The 18,299-nt window shown below is 51.4% G+C and overlaps 1 protein-coding gene across 1 annotated transcript in view; it reads right to left on the bottom strand.

Annotated features, from left to right (window-relative positions):
* The window catches only part of MMP17 (matrix metallopeptidase 17), a 62,989-nt gene extending 45,790 nt beyond the window's left edge, over positions 1–17,199 (bottom strand). Inside the window, exon 1 of the mRNA XM_030501894.1 lies at positions 16,626–17,199. Coding sequence (XP_030357754.1) covers positions 16,626–16,754 — 129 coding nt within the window. The 5' untranslated portion in view covers positions 16,755–17,199. The remainder of the gene's footprint in view (positions 1–16,625) is intronic.
* Between the last annotated feature and the right edge of the window lie 1,100 nt (positions 17,200–18,299).

The raw sequence follows: 18,299 nt of genomic DNA, 5'->3' as shown, positions 1-18,299 counted from the left end.
TCTGAGTGATTACCTGGATGATGAGTTTCTTCCAAATCCCTCCCACAGACAAACCCAGAGCATTTGCTAATGTTGGTAAAGGGAATGGTTGGGATCACCTCCAGCGCCATTCTGTAAAGGGCCCGATCCAGCCTTGTGTAGGCAGGCTTCTGCAGTGCCTTAATTGCTGCAGGCAGGGCTGGGCAGGCTCTGCCCCAACCAGCTCCTTCTCAGCCTCTTCCCCAAAACCCAAAGGATCAGCTCCTTGATAAGCATATCCCAAACCATGGCCCCTGTCCCTCCAGCCCCATTTATGCACAGGAGGTGTTGCTGCAGGCTGGAATAACTCCCATTTTTGAAGCCTTCCAAGATCATCAGATGAAAGTCCTGTGGCCGTGGCCATGGCATGCATCACTCTCCACTCCTCCCCATGCTTTCATCCAGCATGGGAGCACTGGGACCCTCCTGGGAGCAAACAACTTTTGCAAAGGGGCTTTATCTTTGCTGGCAGGAGCCCTTGAAGGTTCAGAAGGCAGCAAGGGAAATTCGTGCTGTCACAATCAAAGCCGCAGTAATTAAACAGGAGTTTCCTCTGTCCCAGGGATGCAGTCGGCAGAGCGGTATTTGTGAGCAGGGACATGAGGTCTTGTCCTACATGAGGGACTGCACACACAGAATGCAAAACCTCATCCCACTCCACAGCACACTGCACCGATGGCTGCAGCTGAATCCAGCAGCAGGGTCGCTGGATGTGCCTGCTGAGCCACATCCCACTCACATACAAGTGCATCCTGAGGACCCTTGCCCTGCTGTTCCAAGTTCATCCTCACAACTCAAAACTTTTCCTTTTCTTAGTTCAAAACTAAGTGAATCTTCCAGAAAGAAGGAAAAAGATAAAAAAGCAGCTTCTAAAGTACTTCCCATTCTGATGTGCAAAAGCTAATTACCCAAAAGGAAGTGAATCAATGGAAAAGGCTCTTAGGTGTCAGGAGAAGCAGTGCCTGGCCTTTCCCAGGGCCCAGGATCAATGCTGCTTTGCAGCTGGCATCCACTCTCCATATTTCTATTAATTCCAGTGATGGGTTGCCAAGGTGTCGAAGTCAAATAATCTGAATTTCTCACTGAGTGAAAGATACTCAAGGTTCAAAATTACACCTTGACCCAGTTGGGCCATTTCGTAGCAGTTATGACCGATTCCTATGGTGCAAGATGGTAAGAGTTCGGAGGAGGAGAAAAAAAATTGCTTGCCCTTTCTTCACCTTGCATACAAATGAAAAATAAACGTGATCTCCTTGCTTTTGACACAACCATGTTTTAAGGAGCTTCACAAACGTCCATTTCCTCATTTGAGCTCACACAGAAGACATATTATCTCTTTTAAATATGCCTTCTCCTTGGCAGCGTGCAGTCTATCCCCTATCTTTAACATTTTAAGAAGCCACCAAGTGGTTATTTGCAAAACTGATGTTAGGAGATGGATATAATCTGTTTTAAACCTCAGCAAAATTGGCCAGTTTCATGAGGTTTTTAACATACGGCTGAATTAATCAAGTCACAGGGATTATGAAACGTGAAAAGCAGCCCGCCTGGCTCTCCACCCTCATGGGAGTGATTTGGAAAAAGCCCAACCAGCCCAAAATCTCCCAGCACAGCGAGAGGAAAAGAGTAATCAAAGGGAATGGTTTCCAACACACACCAGCTTCCCAAGCGATGATGCTCTCCCTAGCAGAGCCCTTGTCTTGCAAGACTTCCACCTTCACTAGCCTTTTTGGCATTGCCACGCTCCACTCCTTCAGTGGTGAAGCCAGGAGTGATATCTTTGAGCTCTGCACCCACCCAGTGCTGCCTCTTCTGCAGCAGGACCGGATCCAGCCCTTCTTTCCCTCTTCCCGGATGCTTGGGCTACCTCCTGCCATTCCCTGCTGCCCTCTGCATGGGTACTGGCACCCCAGGAAAGGGGTCCCTGTGCTGGCTGGAAGCACTTTCACCCTTTCAAGGGGAAATACATTCAGGAAAAGGCATTTTCTCCAACATCAAAATTCCAGACTCCTCTGTCTAATCTGATTTTGCTTGTGAGGTCTTGCTATTCATTCACTTGGAGACTTTTATTTATTACCTTATTTTTCTTTGGTTTTAAGTGGTTGAAGTTAGTGTTTTAACCGAGAATAAGGGCCAAAAAATCGATTCCCAGGCAAAACTGCCTGGAGCTGGATATAGTTTCCATCTTTTGCTAAAGATACACGCAATGCAAAGCATGGCACCCTGTGCGGGGGCCAGCGAACACGGCATCGCACACAGAATGCTCCTTGCAGTGCAAGTTGTTGGCTCAGGCTGGGACACATCAGCAGAGCACAGCTGTGTTGTGCTGGGGTTGGTGAGGGAGCTGCTCACTGGATTTCTGTGTCTGTGCACATTTCTTCAGCTGCCACCCTCCATCAGGCCCTGGGTATGGGCAGATGGGCAGCGGCACGCTGGTGACGGTCACCAGGAGTGCTCAGAAAGCCAGTTCTCCTTCTATGTGCCACTGTGCAGCAGCTCTGGATGCTCAGGAAGGGGGACCCACACCAGCTAGCCAAGCCGTAGGCTTGTGCCAACAGAACCCCAACAGCAGAGTGATTTTGGTCTCCCAGCACTGACTTGCCCAGGCTGCTGGCTTGCTGTCTGTCCTCCTCCCTGACCATCGCCACCAGAAAAAGCTTCCCAGCATATGCCTGTCCCATAGGACCTGCACCAGCCAGCCCAGTGTGGGTGCAGCGGGTGGCAGCATCTCCTCAAAACCAGGCAGCTCCTCTGTAAATTATTCAGTGTGGCAGCAGCTGCCATGAATGGAGGGAGCACAGGCAGGAGCACGGCCCCCTGACAGCATGGAGAGGGCTTGAGCAGCAGCTGCATCACCTATGGGAGCTGCCAGATGCACCACCCAGGCTGCTGGACGCATGGAGCGGCTCAGAAAATAGGGTGAAGGTTTCCAGCAGTGGCAGGAGGGCAGCCAGGGAACCTGGACATGTACCAAGAGGGCTTTCCTCTCATTCCCCACCATCCTCTGGGCTATTCTCCAACACAGCAGGTTGCTTTTGAGGGCACAGGCAGCAGCAGCACTTCCACAGACACCTTCCCTCAGCTGCCTGCGCTCGGAGGGGATTTCAACAGCACCAAACCAGTCTGCACAGAGCTGAATGCAGCCATCCCTCTCCCCCAGCACCCAGGGACAGGCAGCATCTCCCAGGCAGCGGCTGCTGTGCAAAGCCAGGGAAGGCAGGATGCGGTCTGAATGCAGACATGGGAGGGTGGAGAAGACAAATGGCTCTGGGGGAAATACAACGACCTCCCCGGCGGTGTCAGGAAACATTTGTCAAAAGGCAGAAGTCATTAGCTGTTTCTCCGCTCACCTATGGGGAATGCCACAGCACTGGTGATGGCTGGTTAATGCAGACCAGACTGGGCTTATGCTGCCAGAGCCAAGGTCAGCTCCCTGCTTCGGGTGGCAACAGCCAGGTTTGCCCAGCACAGGCTTGGCCACTGGTCCGGGCACCCCTGGCTCTGCCCCTGCCTTGCTGATGGGCACAGCAAATCAAGCCATGCTGGGAAACCTGTCTGACCTCTGGCATCCCTTTAGAAGTAACCACCAGTGCTCATTTTTCTATAAGATCAGAAGGTAATAAAGCCTTTTGCTAGAGGTGGAAGACTACTGCAAGCCCCTCACAATGGGTGAGAAGCCAAATACCTCAGCAGGTAAAGGACTTTCTAAAAATCCATGAAAAGTCAATGCAAACCCCATCAAACCCTATGACCCATACTTTTGGACAGCTGAACTGTATTGAGTAAAAACACCCTCTGGGGAAAGCCGCTTGCTTATATAGATGAGAGTTAACCCAAGGTCGTGCAGAGGGATTTATACAAATACTTCAATAAGAGCATATACTCAGGTACTTAACATAATTTAATACACTGCAAGTAACATCCCACTGTAACTCAGCCACAGCAGCAATCATTTTCCAGTGCTGGACCAGCCAAAAACGGTAGAGCGAGAGATGAAGGAGGGTAATCCAAACCTGGGTGTGACCAAGGGATGCTGAGACGCAAGACGAATGAGCAAACTCATGAGTAAGGCTGCCATGCCAAGGTGACCTTTAAATTCAGCATGACTGCATTAAGATTCATTCAAGATAAGATGCATTTTCTGCATTACATCTGAAATATGAAGGGCAGGTGGTACCCCCAAGAAGGGTAGCCATGGTGGGGGGGAACAAGAGGGGTTCAGCAGCATCAGGCCCCTGCTGAACCCTCCTCTGGCAGGAGGCAGTGTCCAGCACCTCAGGAGCACACTGGACCCCAAAACGCACTTGCAGTATGTGCATACCTCACCCATCTCAGGCCCAAACTCGTCTTCCTACATAAAAGCACAACATGCACCTGACAGCTCAAAAAAGCTGTGAAATGAGGCAGTGAAAATGAGCAAGAGATTGATCCCATAAAAGCTGCCACCACCCCCTCAGCAAAGAGGCCTCTTATCTGTGATGCTACCCACAGCAAAGGAATAAAGAATTGCAATGAAGATGTGATTTCTTTTAGTGGGTCCTGAGCCTGCTTCTGCAGTAAAGACATCAATGCAGGTGTGTGTTGGTTGAGTCACCACCCGAACTTTTGGAGGCTTGCCTTCCTCTGTGAAAGTGGCTTTAGGAAGAGAGCAGAAAGCTGCAAAACCCACGAGTGAGCAGTCATAAAGCATTGCCTCCGCGCAGGGCGCTGCTGTCAGCTGCCTTGATGGAGTGCTGCTTTCACACGATGGCCCTCCCTGCAAACAACATTTTCTCTAGAATAGAGCTGCATCTTGAAAGTCAATATATAAGAAATATTCAGGCCTTGCCTGATTGTAACACAGCTTCCCTTGAGCACCAAGGAAATTCTCAGCCATGCTTTCTTGCTCTTGAATTCACAGCAGAGCAGGGCAGGTTCCTGCAAAGCCTCCCCAAACCCAGACGGGGCTTCAGTACTCTTCCCCCCACCTAAAACACTTGCACCTCTTTCAGCCATGTCCAGTTTTCTTGTCCTGCACTCTGAATGGTGTGAGGTTTTTTGAGTGCCCAGCTTTTTGCTAGCACATACAGGTGGTGATGCCCAGGGATGATGCCTTTTGCACCCAATGCCTGCCACAGGCATGAGTCACTGGCATCACAAGTGCAGTGCACCAAAATCAAGAGTTAACATTAAGAGTTAAATTCAAAATGCAATGAAACAGCACGAGCACAAGGCTGGGAATAAGAAAAGGCTGCCAGAGATGTGAGTGCTGGGACTGAGCCCCCTAGGTGCTGTTTTGGTAGCACAGGGGGAGAAACAGGACCACCGGGAGACCCTGAGCGGGTAGCGAGCATCCTCCAGCTATCACTCCACAGATCATGGCAGGTTTTGGTCCTCTCTGTCCTGCCCAGAGCTGTCCCCATGAGCAGGGATGGTGCTGGGGAAGCCCTGTAAGTGCCTCTTGGCTGCAGCATCTCAGTGCACACCGTGCACTCGCCTTCCCCTCCCCGGCACAGGGCTGGCAGGGCACCAGGGAAATTAAGCAGGCGATCTCTAAAGCCGAGAGAAAAGCAGCCATCTGGGCCCTAACAGACAGGTCGTTTAATGGACAAAGGGAATTTTCTAGAGAAGCCGGAGAAATGCAACAGTCTGAAGCTGTAAGCCTGTGGATCTGTCCAGAGGCTGCCAGAAGAGAGAAGCTTTCAGGGAGCGCTGAATACCAGGGTAATGCCCCGTCCTGTCTAATTAGAGGATAAAGCAGGAGATGGGCTGAAGCAGGTGGGAAGCAGGAAGGAGCGGGGTGGGCTGGGGGTGAAGTTCAGGGCTTTCTGTGCCACAAAGAGCGAGAGCAGCCGCTCACTACAGCAGAAGCAGCCACCCCGGCAGCCGCCTCTGCCTTGGCACCTACTTCTGCACCTTTGGGGATGGGATTTACATCACTTTATGTGCCTTTACATCACTTTATGTGCCTCTATGTGCCCTTACCTTAATGCTCAGCATATTCCTCTGTGCAGAAAGCACAATTACTACTTGTGTGATGAACAGAAAACCAGGCCACTTTCCCAGGTCACAGCTCCAAAGTTCATGGTACAAACCCGCACCGTTGCCCTCACTGTGCACATCCATACCAGCTACAGACATCTCTTCTCCTTTCTGCTCTTCCTTGTAGGAAAACCATAATGTCTCATAATTCAAATTGCAAGTACTTCCTTACCCTACCGTTTTGTGCTCTGCCACATTCCATAACCTTGTTTCACACACTCACAGGCAGTGCTCCCCCTTCTCCTGGGGCTGGTGAGCAGGTCTCTCTTGAAGCTCTTCCAGGTTATTGAACTACTATGTTAATGCAGCTTGTTTCTCATCAGTTGAGGGGAGAGTGTCGGGGACATCATTTATTTTCCATGTTTATTTATTTCAGGAGAGTCCTTAAAGGATTTGTTTGTGGCTGTTTCAGTTGTGGCTCTTGCCAAGGTCACCTCCCACTCTGACATGTGCCAGCAAGTCAGGCCTGGGGAGAATGGAGCCCACCAGCTTCCTTCTGCTGTTTTGGTGCTGTGGAAAAAACTAATTTCCTTTATGCTTCTCAATGAGGAGTAGAATTGCCTTTTTTTCTAGCTAATAAGCTCTCATGCCCGTTGAAGGTAAGGCAAGTTGGGAACCAGCAGTGATCCCTCAGTCGAACATCCCTATTTCTGCACAGTCCCCAAAGAAAAGTTGGTTCTGGTGAACTCCTTTTTGGATAGCTTGAGCATGTCCCATCTGGACTTTGATGATACAACCACAGCGGAAAGCAATGTTGGTCCCAATGTTGGTGTGTGGGCCTCCCCCTAGGAAGGAGCTCCTCATCCAGGATGGTGTGGACAGAGACCTGTAAGCCCTTGAAAAAATTGAGGTATTTGGATTATCTCAATGGAGCAATCCCCGCTGCCCCTCTCATCCTGGAGAAGATAAGGAGCACTTTAACTCGGGGAAGCTGTAGGACTTGGGCTTCCTGAACAACAGGGCTAGATCCACTGCCTGAGCTGTTCCTGTAGCAGAGGAGGGAGACAGGCATGTGGCTCACCAGGGTCCCACAGGGCTGGGAAACCAGAACAGAGGATGGAAAACGGACTGACGGTGCAATTTCTGCCACCTATTGCAGAGGGGCCTGGAAGCGAGGCGGTTGGCGGGGTCAGAAGATGCTTGGCACCAGCAGGTTTGCTCTAGGGCAGATATTAATCATGATCTTTTGCAGCCAGAGCTGCCCAAGTGTGTTGAAGGGGTGGTGCTGGGCTGCGGAGGCGAGAGCCAGCACATTGGCACTGCTGTCCCATGGGCATGTTCACCTGCTGATGTTTTCAGGGGGTAGCTGAAGCAGATTAACACCTTCCTGGGGACAGCAGCAGAGCATGGGCAGTGGTTCGTCTGTGCCTGCTCTTTGGCTGCAGGAAACCCAGTGGGCTCAGCACTGCGGTAGACTATTTCAAGAAGAAAGTCAAAGTTTGTGCAGCTGTTCATAAAGTTATGTGCTAGGAGGTAAATGGCAATTACTGCAGATAAGAGCAAGGAGGCACAGAAGGTGCTTTGCCAACTTTGTCCACTTAAAGCATGGACTACTGTCGCCACACAGGGGTTTAGTGACCAAAGGTCTGCACCATGGGGCAGGATTTTAATGGAGCCCCTGCCTCCCAGGCTAAGTTAATACCATTTCCCTCACCCCCTATTGATTACAGCACCAGAAAAGGCACTCGGGCAGCAGCCTGGGGGCGCAGACGCGCGGGGAGAGCCCAGCACCCCATCCTGCTCCCACGGGCGGGTTTCCAACCTCTGCTCCCAGCCCAGCATCAACCTATATTCTCGGATGTTTTCCCAGTTTCCACAAGAGGGCACCGGCACGACAGCGATGGGGACAACCGTGTCCCCGAGCAGCGCCCGCCCCGCATCGGGGGCTGCCGGACCCTTCCCACCGTCCCTTCCCGGCACCCGCGGCAGGAGCAGAGGCACACCGGAGGCTCAGGGACAGGATCTCGCCCTGCGGTTCTGTCTGCAGGAGGAAAGCGGTTGATACACATCTCCGAGGAGAGCTCCCTGCAAAGGCTGGGAGTGAGGAGGTGTCAGTTCAGGAGCCCTGGCCCACCGAGTGTTTGCTATTGCAGGAAGAAATCCCTTTTGCTCAGAAAGGCGATTCTTTTTAACAGCTCTGCTAACACTGAAAGGCTGTGGGGAAGGGAATGTGTGCCCAGAGGGGCACCCACCACCACCCATTTCCTCCAACCTCTGCATCCCCGTGCACAGCCCCAGCAGGGAGCATGAGCCCTCAGGAGCTGGTCCTCTGGGGAAACAGAACTGGTGGGCTTATGGGAAGCCCTGACGCACGGGAAGACCTAGCTGGAAAGAGATAGACCAGTGAAAGTAACGCCCCCAGTAACAGAGTGTGTGCACTTGCATTCATACCACAACTCGGAGCAAATACATCAAGTGCTTCTTCCTCCACTACTATTGGAAACCTGGTGTTCAGAGCTCAGGTCACTTTTCAGTAAGTGATGCAGTTGTTCAGCCAACAACTACATCTCACGCCTCAGAGCCCAGCAGAACAGGCATTTGGTCCTCCAGGTTTTAGGCAGAGAAAGATTATTTTAGATTCTTCTTGGCTGAGCTTTTTAACCCAGGTGAGCTTGTAGAAGACTGCTCAAATCACTGCTGGTCTATTCACTGCCCATATGAGACCCTGGAGTGTGACAGCTGATTTCCTCTAGATTATCTTGATCCTGCTGGACACTGAGTGTGTACCAAAGCACGAGGTGTATTAGAAATGCCAAAACAGCAACAGATTGTCTGATGGGACTGTCATTCTGTCATGAAATATGACATGCATCCAGCCCAGGAGGAAGAACTGGATTGCTGTGCACTTTAGTGCTGACTGAGGCCATGCAAGATTGTTCCTCATTTCAGAGTCTCCTTGATCAGACCTGGAGGATGCATTTCTGTAGCATAAACAAAAGGTGGCAAAAGTCTCGAACTACCTACCTCTCTTTAGCTGAGCCTTTATATAAAACACATTGCTATTTCACAGGCATGTCTATGAGGGATTTCTCTTTTGTGAACCCAATTTCCTCTTGTCTTTGAACAAAAACGCATCTCTGACACGAAGGATGCAAAGGTAGAGGCAGCATGGCTTGGTACAGAGCAACAGGGAATTGGCTGAGCAGCAACAAAATGGAGAACAAACAAGAAAAATAAAAGCCAATTTAATGCAGAGGATTTATCAAAGGAGCAAAGATGCTTTTCAGCACATCACTGACTGCCCTTCTGTTGGCAGATGTGCCAGAGGGACACTATGAGCATAAACAAGGAACAGCAATGACAAAGTAAACACAAGTAACAAGGTGGGAACAAGCCCACGGGCTGGTAGGAGCTCTGCATGCTCCCCATCACATGCCTTGTTAAAGGTGCAGCCTCCACCAAGCACCAGCTAGGACATAACTAATGTTGAGTGGATGCAATATCTCCAGAGGACATCCCACATGTTGGTCTCAAGAAAAACAGGAGAGACTGCTTTGTTTTTCTCTTGCTCAGTGATAAACGAGACCTGTCACTCTTTCCCAAAGGCTGAATTCATCAGCTCAAGAGCTTACAGGTAATTAGGTCCGGAGTCACGGTGGGATTGTCTCTAGCGGTCATGGTATCATTTTGCTCCTTGTGCTTTCTTTGGGATCCTATAACTGAACTTCCCAGGAGCTACAGTAAGACAAAAGGAGCAGCTTCTTGTAGTTACATCCTTCAGCAAGTAAGTTTTTAGTAATTGTAGGTCTTTAGGAAGGCACTGCCTCCAGGGTGGCTGTGGAGAAGCCCAGCAGAGCCACCCAGCAGCTCAGGACACCAGGAGTCACAGCCTCAACTTCCAGGGAAACATGAAAATCCATCCCGTGAGATGTGCTGCAGCCACAGTATCAGCAGTAGTACCTCTGCACGTGACAACATCTCATAGAGAAGTGCAAATCTTCACGAAGGGATGACCAATATGTAGGCAGTCAAAGCCTGAGAACAAGCCATGTAGCCTATAACTCGCAGTATTTTGGAAAGTCTACAGCTGCCAATCTAGTGCATGCTTCCTCAGATGAGTGTTTCCAGGGCTTCCTCCCAAAAGGGATCCCATGGGAACTCCTTCCTCACACACTGGTCTTTTCCATCTTTTTATCTCATTCAGGTCCCTCCAGGGTTTGGCCACTCACTTGGTTCCATCTCCGTTCTCTGGTTCCTCAAAGTCAAAAAAGCCTTGGACAGTGAGATCCCCAAAGTCTGTCAACAGCCCATGAAGTTTCCTTTTGATCTCCTGGTAGCTTGCCACCTCCAGCAAGGCGTATTTGTTGGGAAGTGGAAAAATCCAGAGCCAGGTGGTTTGGGATGGGAGCCCTGGGGAAGATGTATAGGGGTTAAATGTCCCCACCATGGTGCAGGACAACCTCTGCAAATGAAGGCAAACCTGTGGATGAAGCACTCCAGACCTCTTATCTCCCACTTGTATTTTGGATGAGGAAAACTTTTGTGCTGCATCCTTAAAAAGGGATGTTTGTAGCAGGCCGCATGGGACACACTTGAATTGCAGAGCAACCCCATGCAGTGCCTGGGCTGTCGGGTGATCTTCAGCAGCCGGGAGCTGAACCACAGGAGATGCCAGTCAGGGTTTGTTAAATTACAAGATGATACAATCCAAACATGTCCATCACCTTCAAGCAAGGACCTTGTGACACAAGTAAAATTGCTTTTGTCCACCCAAAAGATCAATATTGTCAGGATAAAATAATACGTCAGGCGGTGTGAAGAACTCAGCCTGGCCACTGACAGTCCACAGGCAGGAACTCCCTCTTGAAAAAACAATATTAAAAGAATCCTGAATATGCTGTCACTTTCCAAATCACTGTATTTGGACCGTTCTCGCCAGGACCTTTAGATCATCTCCAGATTTCTTGGAAGAATGATTTCCTGTGTACATGCTTTATTCTGATGCAGGAAATTCCTCAGATTTCATTGTGTTCTTTACTATTAAATCATCATGCTAATCAACCTGCCAGAGTCCCATCTGAAGACCACACTCCTCAGTGGATATCGGCATTTACTCCATGTCAGTCATGGCAGGACTTTTCTCTGAACAAACCCGTCGTCAAAGGCAGTTTCTCATTGAGCTCATCTAAAACTCTCTGGTCCTTCAGCAGCTTCTTCCCCTCAGCCCCTGCACGTCTGCTCTGTTTTGCACTGGATTTAACTTTGCCTGTGTGGTTTGGTGTGGGTTTTTTAAATATAACATCAAATCTCTTAATTCTCTGACCCAGAAATCAGAGACAATCCTCATAAAAATCTGGGACAAAGAAGACGCAGCTGCACACATGCAGCAGCGAGAGCTTCCGAAACTCCCAAATCTACCCATTTAAAGTGATTTTGATTAAAGAAAGCATTTTGAGAACTGTTGCTGTCAGATCTCGGGTTATTTTGAAAGTAAATCCTTGGCTTTCAAGTGCAGCTCTACTCTGAACAAGACACTTTAAAGAGTGACGATGCAGTGGTCCACGTTTACCACAGCCAGTGATTCGCACCCGAATGCAAGAGCTTTATCCCTCCCACGCTGTCATCTCCAGGCGGATGATAAGACCCAAGACCCATGCAGGGTACATGCCTGCTCTCAGAACATCCAGAAATAGTCTCCCCCAGCCGCAGGCTGACCTTTCCCGGAGCCGCTCAGCCCATTCCTGCAGCACTTTTGCCAATGAGTAAATAATGAGAAATTAGCGTGCGGCCACGGCGACGAGCCAGAGCGAGCCGCCACTGGCACTAATGAACCTGCAGGGACAAAACAGGGTGTTGCTGACATCCAAACCCCCCCGTTTCATGATGACATCACCCATGTCCTCAGTGGGGTCAATGCACATGGTCCCACTGGTGAGTCATACCCAGACACCAAACTGGGAGAGCCCCATGGGTTGCCAGCAGGGGGTGGGGACACGGTGCATTTCTCATTGCCTCTTTGGAAGTTTGAATGAGGGAGGGTAATGAAACCTCACACGCAGAGCCAGGTAGGCATACACAGGCAGCAGCCTCCCTCAGGAGAGCCCCAGGAACTCTTAGGGGCAAAAGGAAGGTACTGAGGTACAGCTCCATTGCATGCTGCCACCAGGGACGGTGGGGTCTAACTAGGGGGTCCTGCCAGCCAGGAGCTTCTTCTACCCCTCAGCACTTCACTGCAGCACCCAAGGAAAAGCAAGGCCAAGGTGGGAGCTCACCTATCCATCCCCAGTGCCAACCATGGGGAGGTCCCCAGCAACAGCAGGATTTCATCCACCTGCTCCGAACCCTTCCTGAAGGCAGAGTCTCATTAAAGCAGGTAGTTTAGCTTAACTATCCTGGGTAATTCACATGGCTGGGCCCACAAAAGCAGCCAAGCCCAGGAGGAGATTGCATTACTGTATCTGGAGGTCTGGGGTGCTCAAATCTGAAAGAGAAGTGGCAGTTCAAACCAGCCAGGGCTTTAATACCTGATTAAATGCTTTCACAGAAGCCTGTCTATGTGAAAGCTTCCAGCCAGCCTTTTGTCAAGCCAATTTAGTTTGCATTGTATTTTGGCTTCATGAGGTACCTTAAAATGTAACCAGCAGCACATTTGTATTCTTTTTTTAACATGGTAGCTTAACTTGGAGGGAATTCACAGACCTGTGATGGCCACTGCTCCATACAGGAAGGGAATGAAGTGCTTCAATGTCAGAGGGGCCAAGCAAAGCTCCCCTCTCCAAAGCTGTTGGCCTGAAGACATGGTTTAGGGAATCTACTGAGCATTTTGCCCTGCAAGACTTGTCATTCTGGAAGGCTGAATGAAGCTCCAACTGGGATTATCTATTTTTAATTTCCCCATTAGCAGAAACAGAAGGTTACGAGTCTGGTATTTTCTCCTGATAGAGGGAACAGGCTATTCCCATAAAAGGATTTTACTTTCAGAGAGCTAATTATCCAAAGCCTTGAACCAGGCGGTAAGCCACGTCTCAGGGACACAGCGCCCAACCCCAGGTGCTTAAATGCAGCAATTTAGGAGAGATCCTGGCGGATCCTGGAGCAGGTGGGAATGGGAGGTGGCTGGACTGGAACATGCAGCTGCACGTGGGCATCTGCCAGCCACAGCAGCAGGATGCTCCTACTCTCTGCAGGCAGGAAAAGCACCCCAGAAACAGCAAGAAGGAGCCCGTTCCCCAGTCTGGCTTTTAGTTTGGAATTCAGCACCTGGGAGACATGGGGCAGACCCATAGGAAACTGCTGCTCCTCCCTGATGTGAGGACACAGAGGAACCTCTGTCTGTCCCCCTGGCCCACCACAGCCAGCCGGGGGGGCACAGCATCACAGGGCTCTGTGCCACCCGGGCTCTCCCCACAAGTGCATCCTTGTCATTCAAATGAGAAGCTGCCACAAAGGCGAGGGCCCTGCCCTGAACAAAGAGCCGCTTGGGACGCAGAGGGGGATGCGGGTCTGTGGTCTCCACCGATGAATGCAAATGCCTCCATTCCCTGGGAGCAACTTCTCTGGGAACAACACAGACGGGCTTTGTGAGCGGGAGGCTGAGAGAGGCATCAGTCATACGCAAGCCCCCAGGAATGCCCAGCAAGCCTCAGCTGAAGAAACGCCTGGGGGGCACACACAGACCTTCCCCATCACCCCTGACCACACAGTCGAGAAAGAGCAGCTCAGAGTCTGGTTTTTGCACCCATGCTCTTGCAGCCAAACTTTCCTGGCACTCCTGCATCCCTTGGGCACTGACACCAGAGCCCATGGTGACCTCGGTGATGCTACCACCACTCAGCACCAGGGCAAAACATCTCCCTTTAACAGCCAACTCCTGTGCAAACCAGCAGGTCTCCAGGTCAACACCTTCAGGCACAGACTCTACCATGCCAGCTCTTCTGAAAAATAGAACTTGAAGGCAGACCTCCCTTCAGACCTGGTTCAAAGCCCAGCGAAGTGAGAGCTCTTACTACTCAGTTACTACTAATGTATATAAAGTTTTTGCTGCTTGTCGTCATCCCCCCCACCGGAGATGCTCAAGCTCAACAGCCAGAAAAAGATGCAATTTGTGAATGCAGTGAGGAGGGGTTGGGGGGTTTACTGTAAAGACAGCAGAGCAAAATGCAAAGTAGTAAATCTCGAAAGCAATGCACTAAAATTCAAAGGAAACACTTAAGTCAAGCTCCGTTCCATCTGCTGTTTTATGCTCTCTTTGTTAGAGAAGCTAATGGAGAACAATAAAAACATTAATAATCAAGTTAGATTTATAAACTGGGCAGGATATTCCACTGGTAATGAAATCTGGAGAATCATTCAATATTATATTGCTTTGGACAGCACTCTAACAAGAGCTGCCTTTGAATTATAGCCCTCTTTCGTTCTGCTGAACTTTAATTTGGCCCAGCATCACTGATTTGTTTAACACAAACCTATAGCAGGACTGGAGCGGAGGATGCAGCTCAGAGACACAGTCCTGCCCCATGCTGAAAACCTTTTGGCTGCAAGGGGGGAGTATTTGGGATGTAAAAGCTCAGTTGACATTGTGCTCTATTTACTGCAGAGAATTGCTGGATATAATTTTCAAAGGTTAGTGGAGCTTTCTATTGCTATGGTTTCATGCTTCCTAGTTTTCAAATATTTGGTTGAAATGCACCACAGATCTTTAATTTCTTAGTTGCTTCAGAAAGTGGGTATCAAATAATTCTTCTTAAAGTTCTCACTTTCCACACAGTGGTATTTTCCTGTCACACACCTCTGAAAATACCTGGCGTTTTCTACTCCCTGCTGCTCATTAGATGGCATAAGCACAAACCTGCTCTACCTACAGTCAACCCCTTCGTAACCCCACCAGCACCATCTTGAGTAAGATGTATTTGCCCCAGCAAGCACACCCACCAGAGGGGAGAAATAACCCAGCCACCCATCTAGCATCATCTGCTCTGTATTTCCCAGCCTAAACAGGGCTTAGTCTTAACGTAGGACACTGTAATTTCCCTTCTCCTGCAGTTCACTTCTGCACTGTTACCACCATCCCCACCACCTTTCACCTCGCAAGACTGGCACAGCTCTTCAGCATGGTTTTGAGCTACTGCTCAAATCCAGCCCAGGACATAAGAAGATGCCTTAATGCCTGAAAACTGTTAGAGGAAACTAGTAAACCCCCTCGAGTATTAACATTTAACCTGTAAAAGCTGAGTGCAGCATGTACGTAGGCTAGGGTAAAAGCAGGTCAAAGATGAAGTTTGAGTCAAATTCATTGGGGCAGAATACACCAATTTGTGTGCTGTTTGCATGAAATATTAATTCCAGCTTTAACATTTGGTTATAGAGGAAAGCAAGTGAACCATAACGGTGCAGATGTACCTTATTCTCCTCTCATTTTCTATTCAGCTAGGAACTGATGGCAAATGATAGGCTTTGTCCTTCCCGGCAGGTGTTTGTGCAGGAGCCTGCGAGCCGGAGCACGCACGTGGCGGCGGAGGCAGCGTTCTGGCGCACTGCTCCGTGCGAGCCCCGCTCATTAGATAACCCTGCCATGCTACAGATCCATCCTCCCGCTCTCCTTCACAGCAGCGCTCTGAAATTCACTGTATTTCAGGGGATTTGTCCAAATTGGCAGGTCCAGCCCCAGGAATGCCCACTCATTCCCAGCCACAGTCGGCTTTTTGATGTGGTTTGATGTGGTCACGGAGCTCCTCTAAGCTACGGCTGGTATCAGATAAAGAAACTTTTCCTCCTCCAGGAGAAAAGCCTCCATCTCTCCCCTCTCAGAGGCATGAAGCTGCCAGCACCCTGACCTGGCAGGGATATGACCTGAGCCCTTGCTGCCTGCTAAAACCTGTCACCTCACTGCAAACCGAGTAGGCACCTGTAAGCGGAGAAGCAGGACCAGGAGAATGCCCACGCTGTGCAGACTACTGCAATGAAGTCAACCCTTGCCTGTCGGCAGCACAGAGCAGCCCCTAACGCATCCCTCAGTGTGTCCCAGTCCTTAGAGATCACTCGTACTCCAAACGTGCCATTTTACCCAGCTTGCTGGCAGGAGTTTGTGTGGCTCCACCGCAGGCAGGGAGCCCTTAGGAAAGGCTCAGCCCTTTCTCAGCGCCTGAAAAATCACCATCCATGTGTGAACGCTGCTGGGGCCATCACACCGGGTGCCGGGCTGGGGGAAATCTGAGCCACCGCGCCGGGATGCAGGGGGCACAGCGCAGTGCGCGCAGGGGGTACCATGCACTGGATGCAGGGGGTGTGCGATGGGTGCAAGGGGATGCATGGTACAGCGGGTGCAAGGGAGGGGGGACACCGGCTTCAAAAGGGCTCTGTGCAGTGGGTATGGGTGCGGGGGGTAAATGAACCCTTCCTCGGGCGCGGTGCAGCGAGAGGCACCACGAAGAGAGTGCTGAGAGGAGACACAGGGCGTAAAGAGGCATCGAGCAGAGGGTGCAACCCGGAGGGCACTGGCTGCAAGGGGGACACCGAGCAGCGGGGCGCTCCGGGGAGCGTTCCCAGCGCCGCGGCGGCCGGCGATGCCCGGAGGTGGAAGGAGCGGGGAGCAGAGAGGCGGGTGCGGGTGGGAGCGGAGAGGAGCGGGGGGGTCGCGGGTAACTCACAACTCCCCGGGTGATGTCGTCCGCCGCGGGGGTCGGCGCCGCGGGCGCTTCTTGCCACGCCAGCCACAGGGCGACCACGAGAAGCATCTCTCGGCGGCGGGCGCGGGGCCGGGCGGCGGGGCTCAGCATCCCCCCGCGCCGCCCGCCCGCAGGGCCCGGGCCCGGCCCCGGCCCCGCGCTGGGCTCCGCCGGGCTCCGCGCCGCATCCGCGCTCCCGCCCCGGGCTGCGGGCGCCGCCGGGGAGGGAGGCGCGGCGGGGGGGTGGGCTCCGTTCCGCGTCCGCGCCGCCGGAGAGGCTCCGCTCCGCGCTGCTCCGCGCTGCGTTGCCGAGGAGGCTCAGCCGCCGGGGCGGTTGCGGGCTCACATCGTCCCGCTCCCGCACTCCGCGGAGGGAGAAAGTTGCTTCGGGCGCTGCCGAGGAGCAGAGCGCGGCTCGGCGGCTGCTGCTGCTGCTCGGGGCCGCCGCGGCTCCGTCGCTGCTGCCATGCACCCCTCTGCCTCGGAGCGCCCGGTCAGCGGCGGCGGAGGAGGAGGAAGGATGCTAATGAGAAAGGCGGTGTTAAAGCTCCGGCGCGGAGGGGGCGGCGCAGCGAGGTCTGGGCGCGGAGCTGTGCAGCGCCGAGCACCGGCCGCGCCGCGGCTGCGGGAGAGCGCGCAGCACCGGGGGCAGGTTGTGTCCCCTCCCAGCCTCAAGTTTCCGAGGCGCTTCTTTGTAAGCATCAAAAAGCGTTTCAGTACCAGGCTCATCCTCCGAGTTTTCAAGATGTTGTTATTAAAGACTGGGTGCTTGGTGCGTCCCCAGCTAATAGCCAGTCTCAGCGAGACAGATGTCTGGCTTGTCCCCATAAACAGCGTAATGGGATCCTACGGACTCTGCAGTGTGCCCTCCCCCGAGAGCAGTGAATCTACTACATGCTCTGACAGGCCAGATGGCAGGGGACACCCTGACATCTCCAGCTCCTGCCAGTTCAGGATGAAAATGCACTTCATTCTCAGCATCTGCGTTCCCCAATTCCTATTAGCACATTAATATACTCAACAACTTTGCAAATGATCTTTAAAGTTGTTTTAAAATGGAAACTGCAAATGTACTCTTAAAGAAAAAATTGAAATAATGAAGAATTGGCAGAGATGAAAAATTGCTTCTAGATGCTGCTGGGGTGAAATTGTAATGGACATTGATATGACACCTTCTGCACAAACAGATTAATTCAGCAATGAACCATAGCTGCTTCTGGAGATATTTACTATCAGACAGCACTAGAGCAAAGCAGTGGAGGACGAATGAAGAAATCTTTGCCCAGAAGAAATTGGTTAAAAAGAAGTGACAGGGAGAGCTCGCTTCCTGCATGCAAGTTCATGCTACCCTGTGTTCCCATGAGCTGGGCTGAAATTACTGCTTCAACACCAGACAAATCAGAGGGAAACCCTGGATTACGGGGCTTAGAGCTTCACCGAACTAGAGCTACCTAGTGTAGCTCTAGAGTTGTTATCTCCAGAGCTTTGCTTATTAGCAGAGCAAAGTTCAGCAGCTTAAAAAGCCCACCAAAGCCCACTCTCTGGTTTCGCACATGCAGGGATGGGGTTTCTGCAGGGCAGGTGCTCCTCATGCCCAGGTGCTGAGCGATGGGGCTGGCAGCTCCCACTGACCATTTAACGTCACTTTGGGAAGAT

Source organism: Strigops habroptila, chromosome 11, assembly GCF_004027225.2.
Source record: "Strigops habroptila isolate Jane chromosome 11, bStrHab1.2.pri, whole genome shotgun sequence".
Taxonomy (NCBI): domain Eukaryota; kingdom Metazoa; phylum Chordata; class Aves; order Psittaciformes; family Psittacidae; genus Strigops; species Strigops habroptila.
The sequence above is the reverse complement of the archived record's forward strand: the minus strand, read 5'-3'. Positions and strand labels throughout refer to the sequence as shown.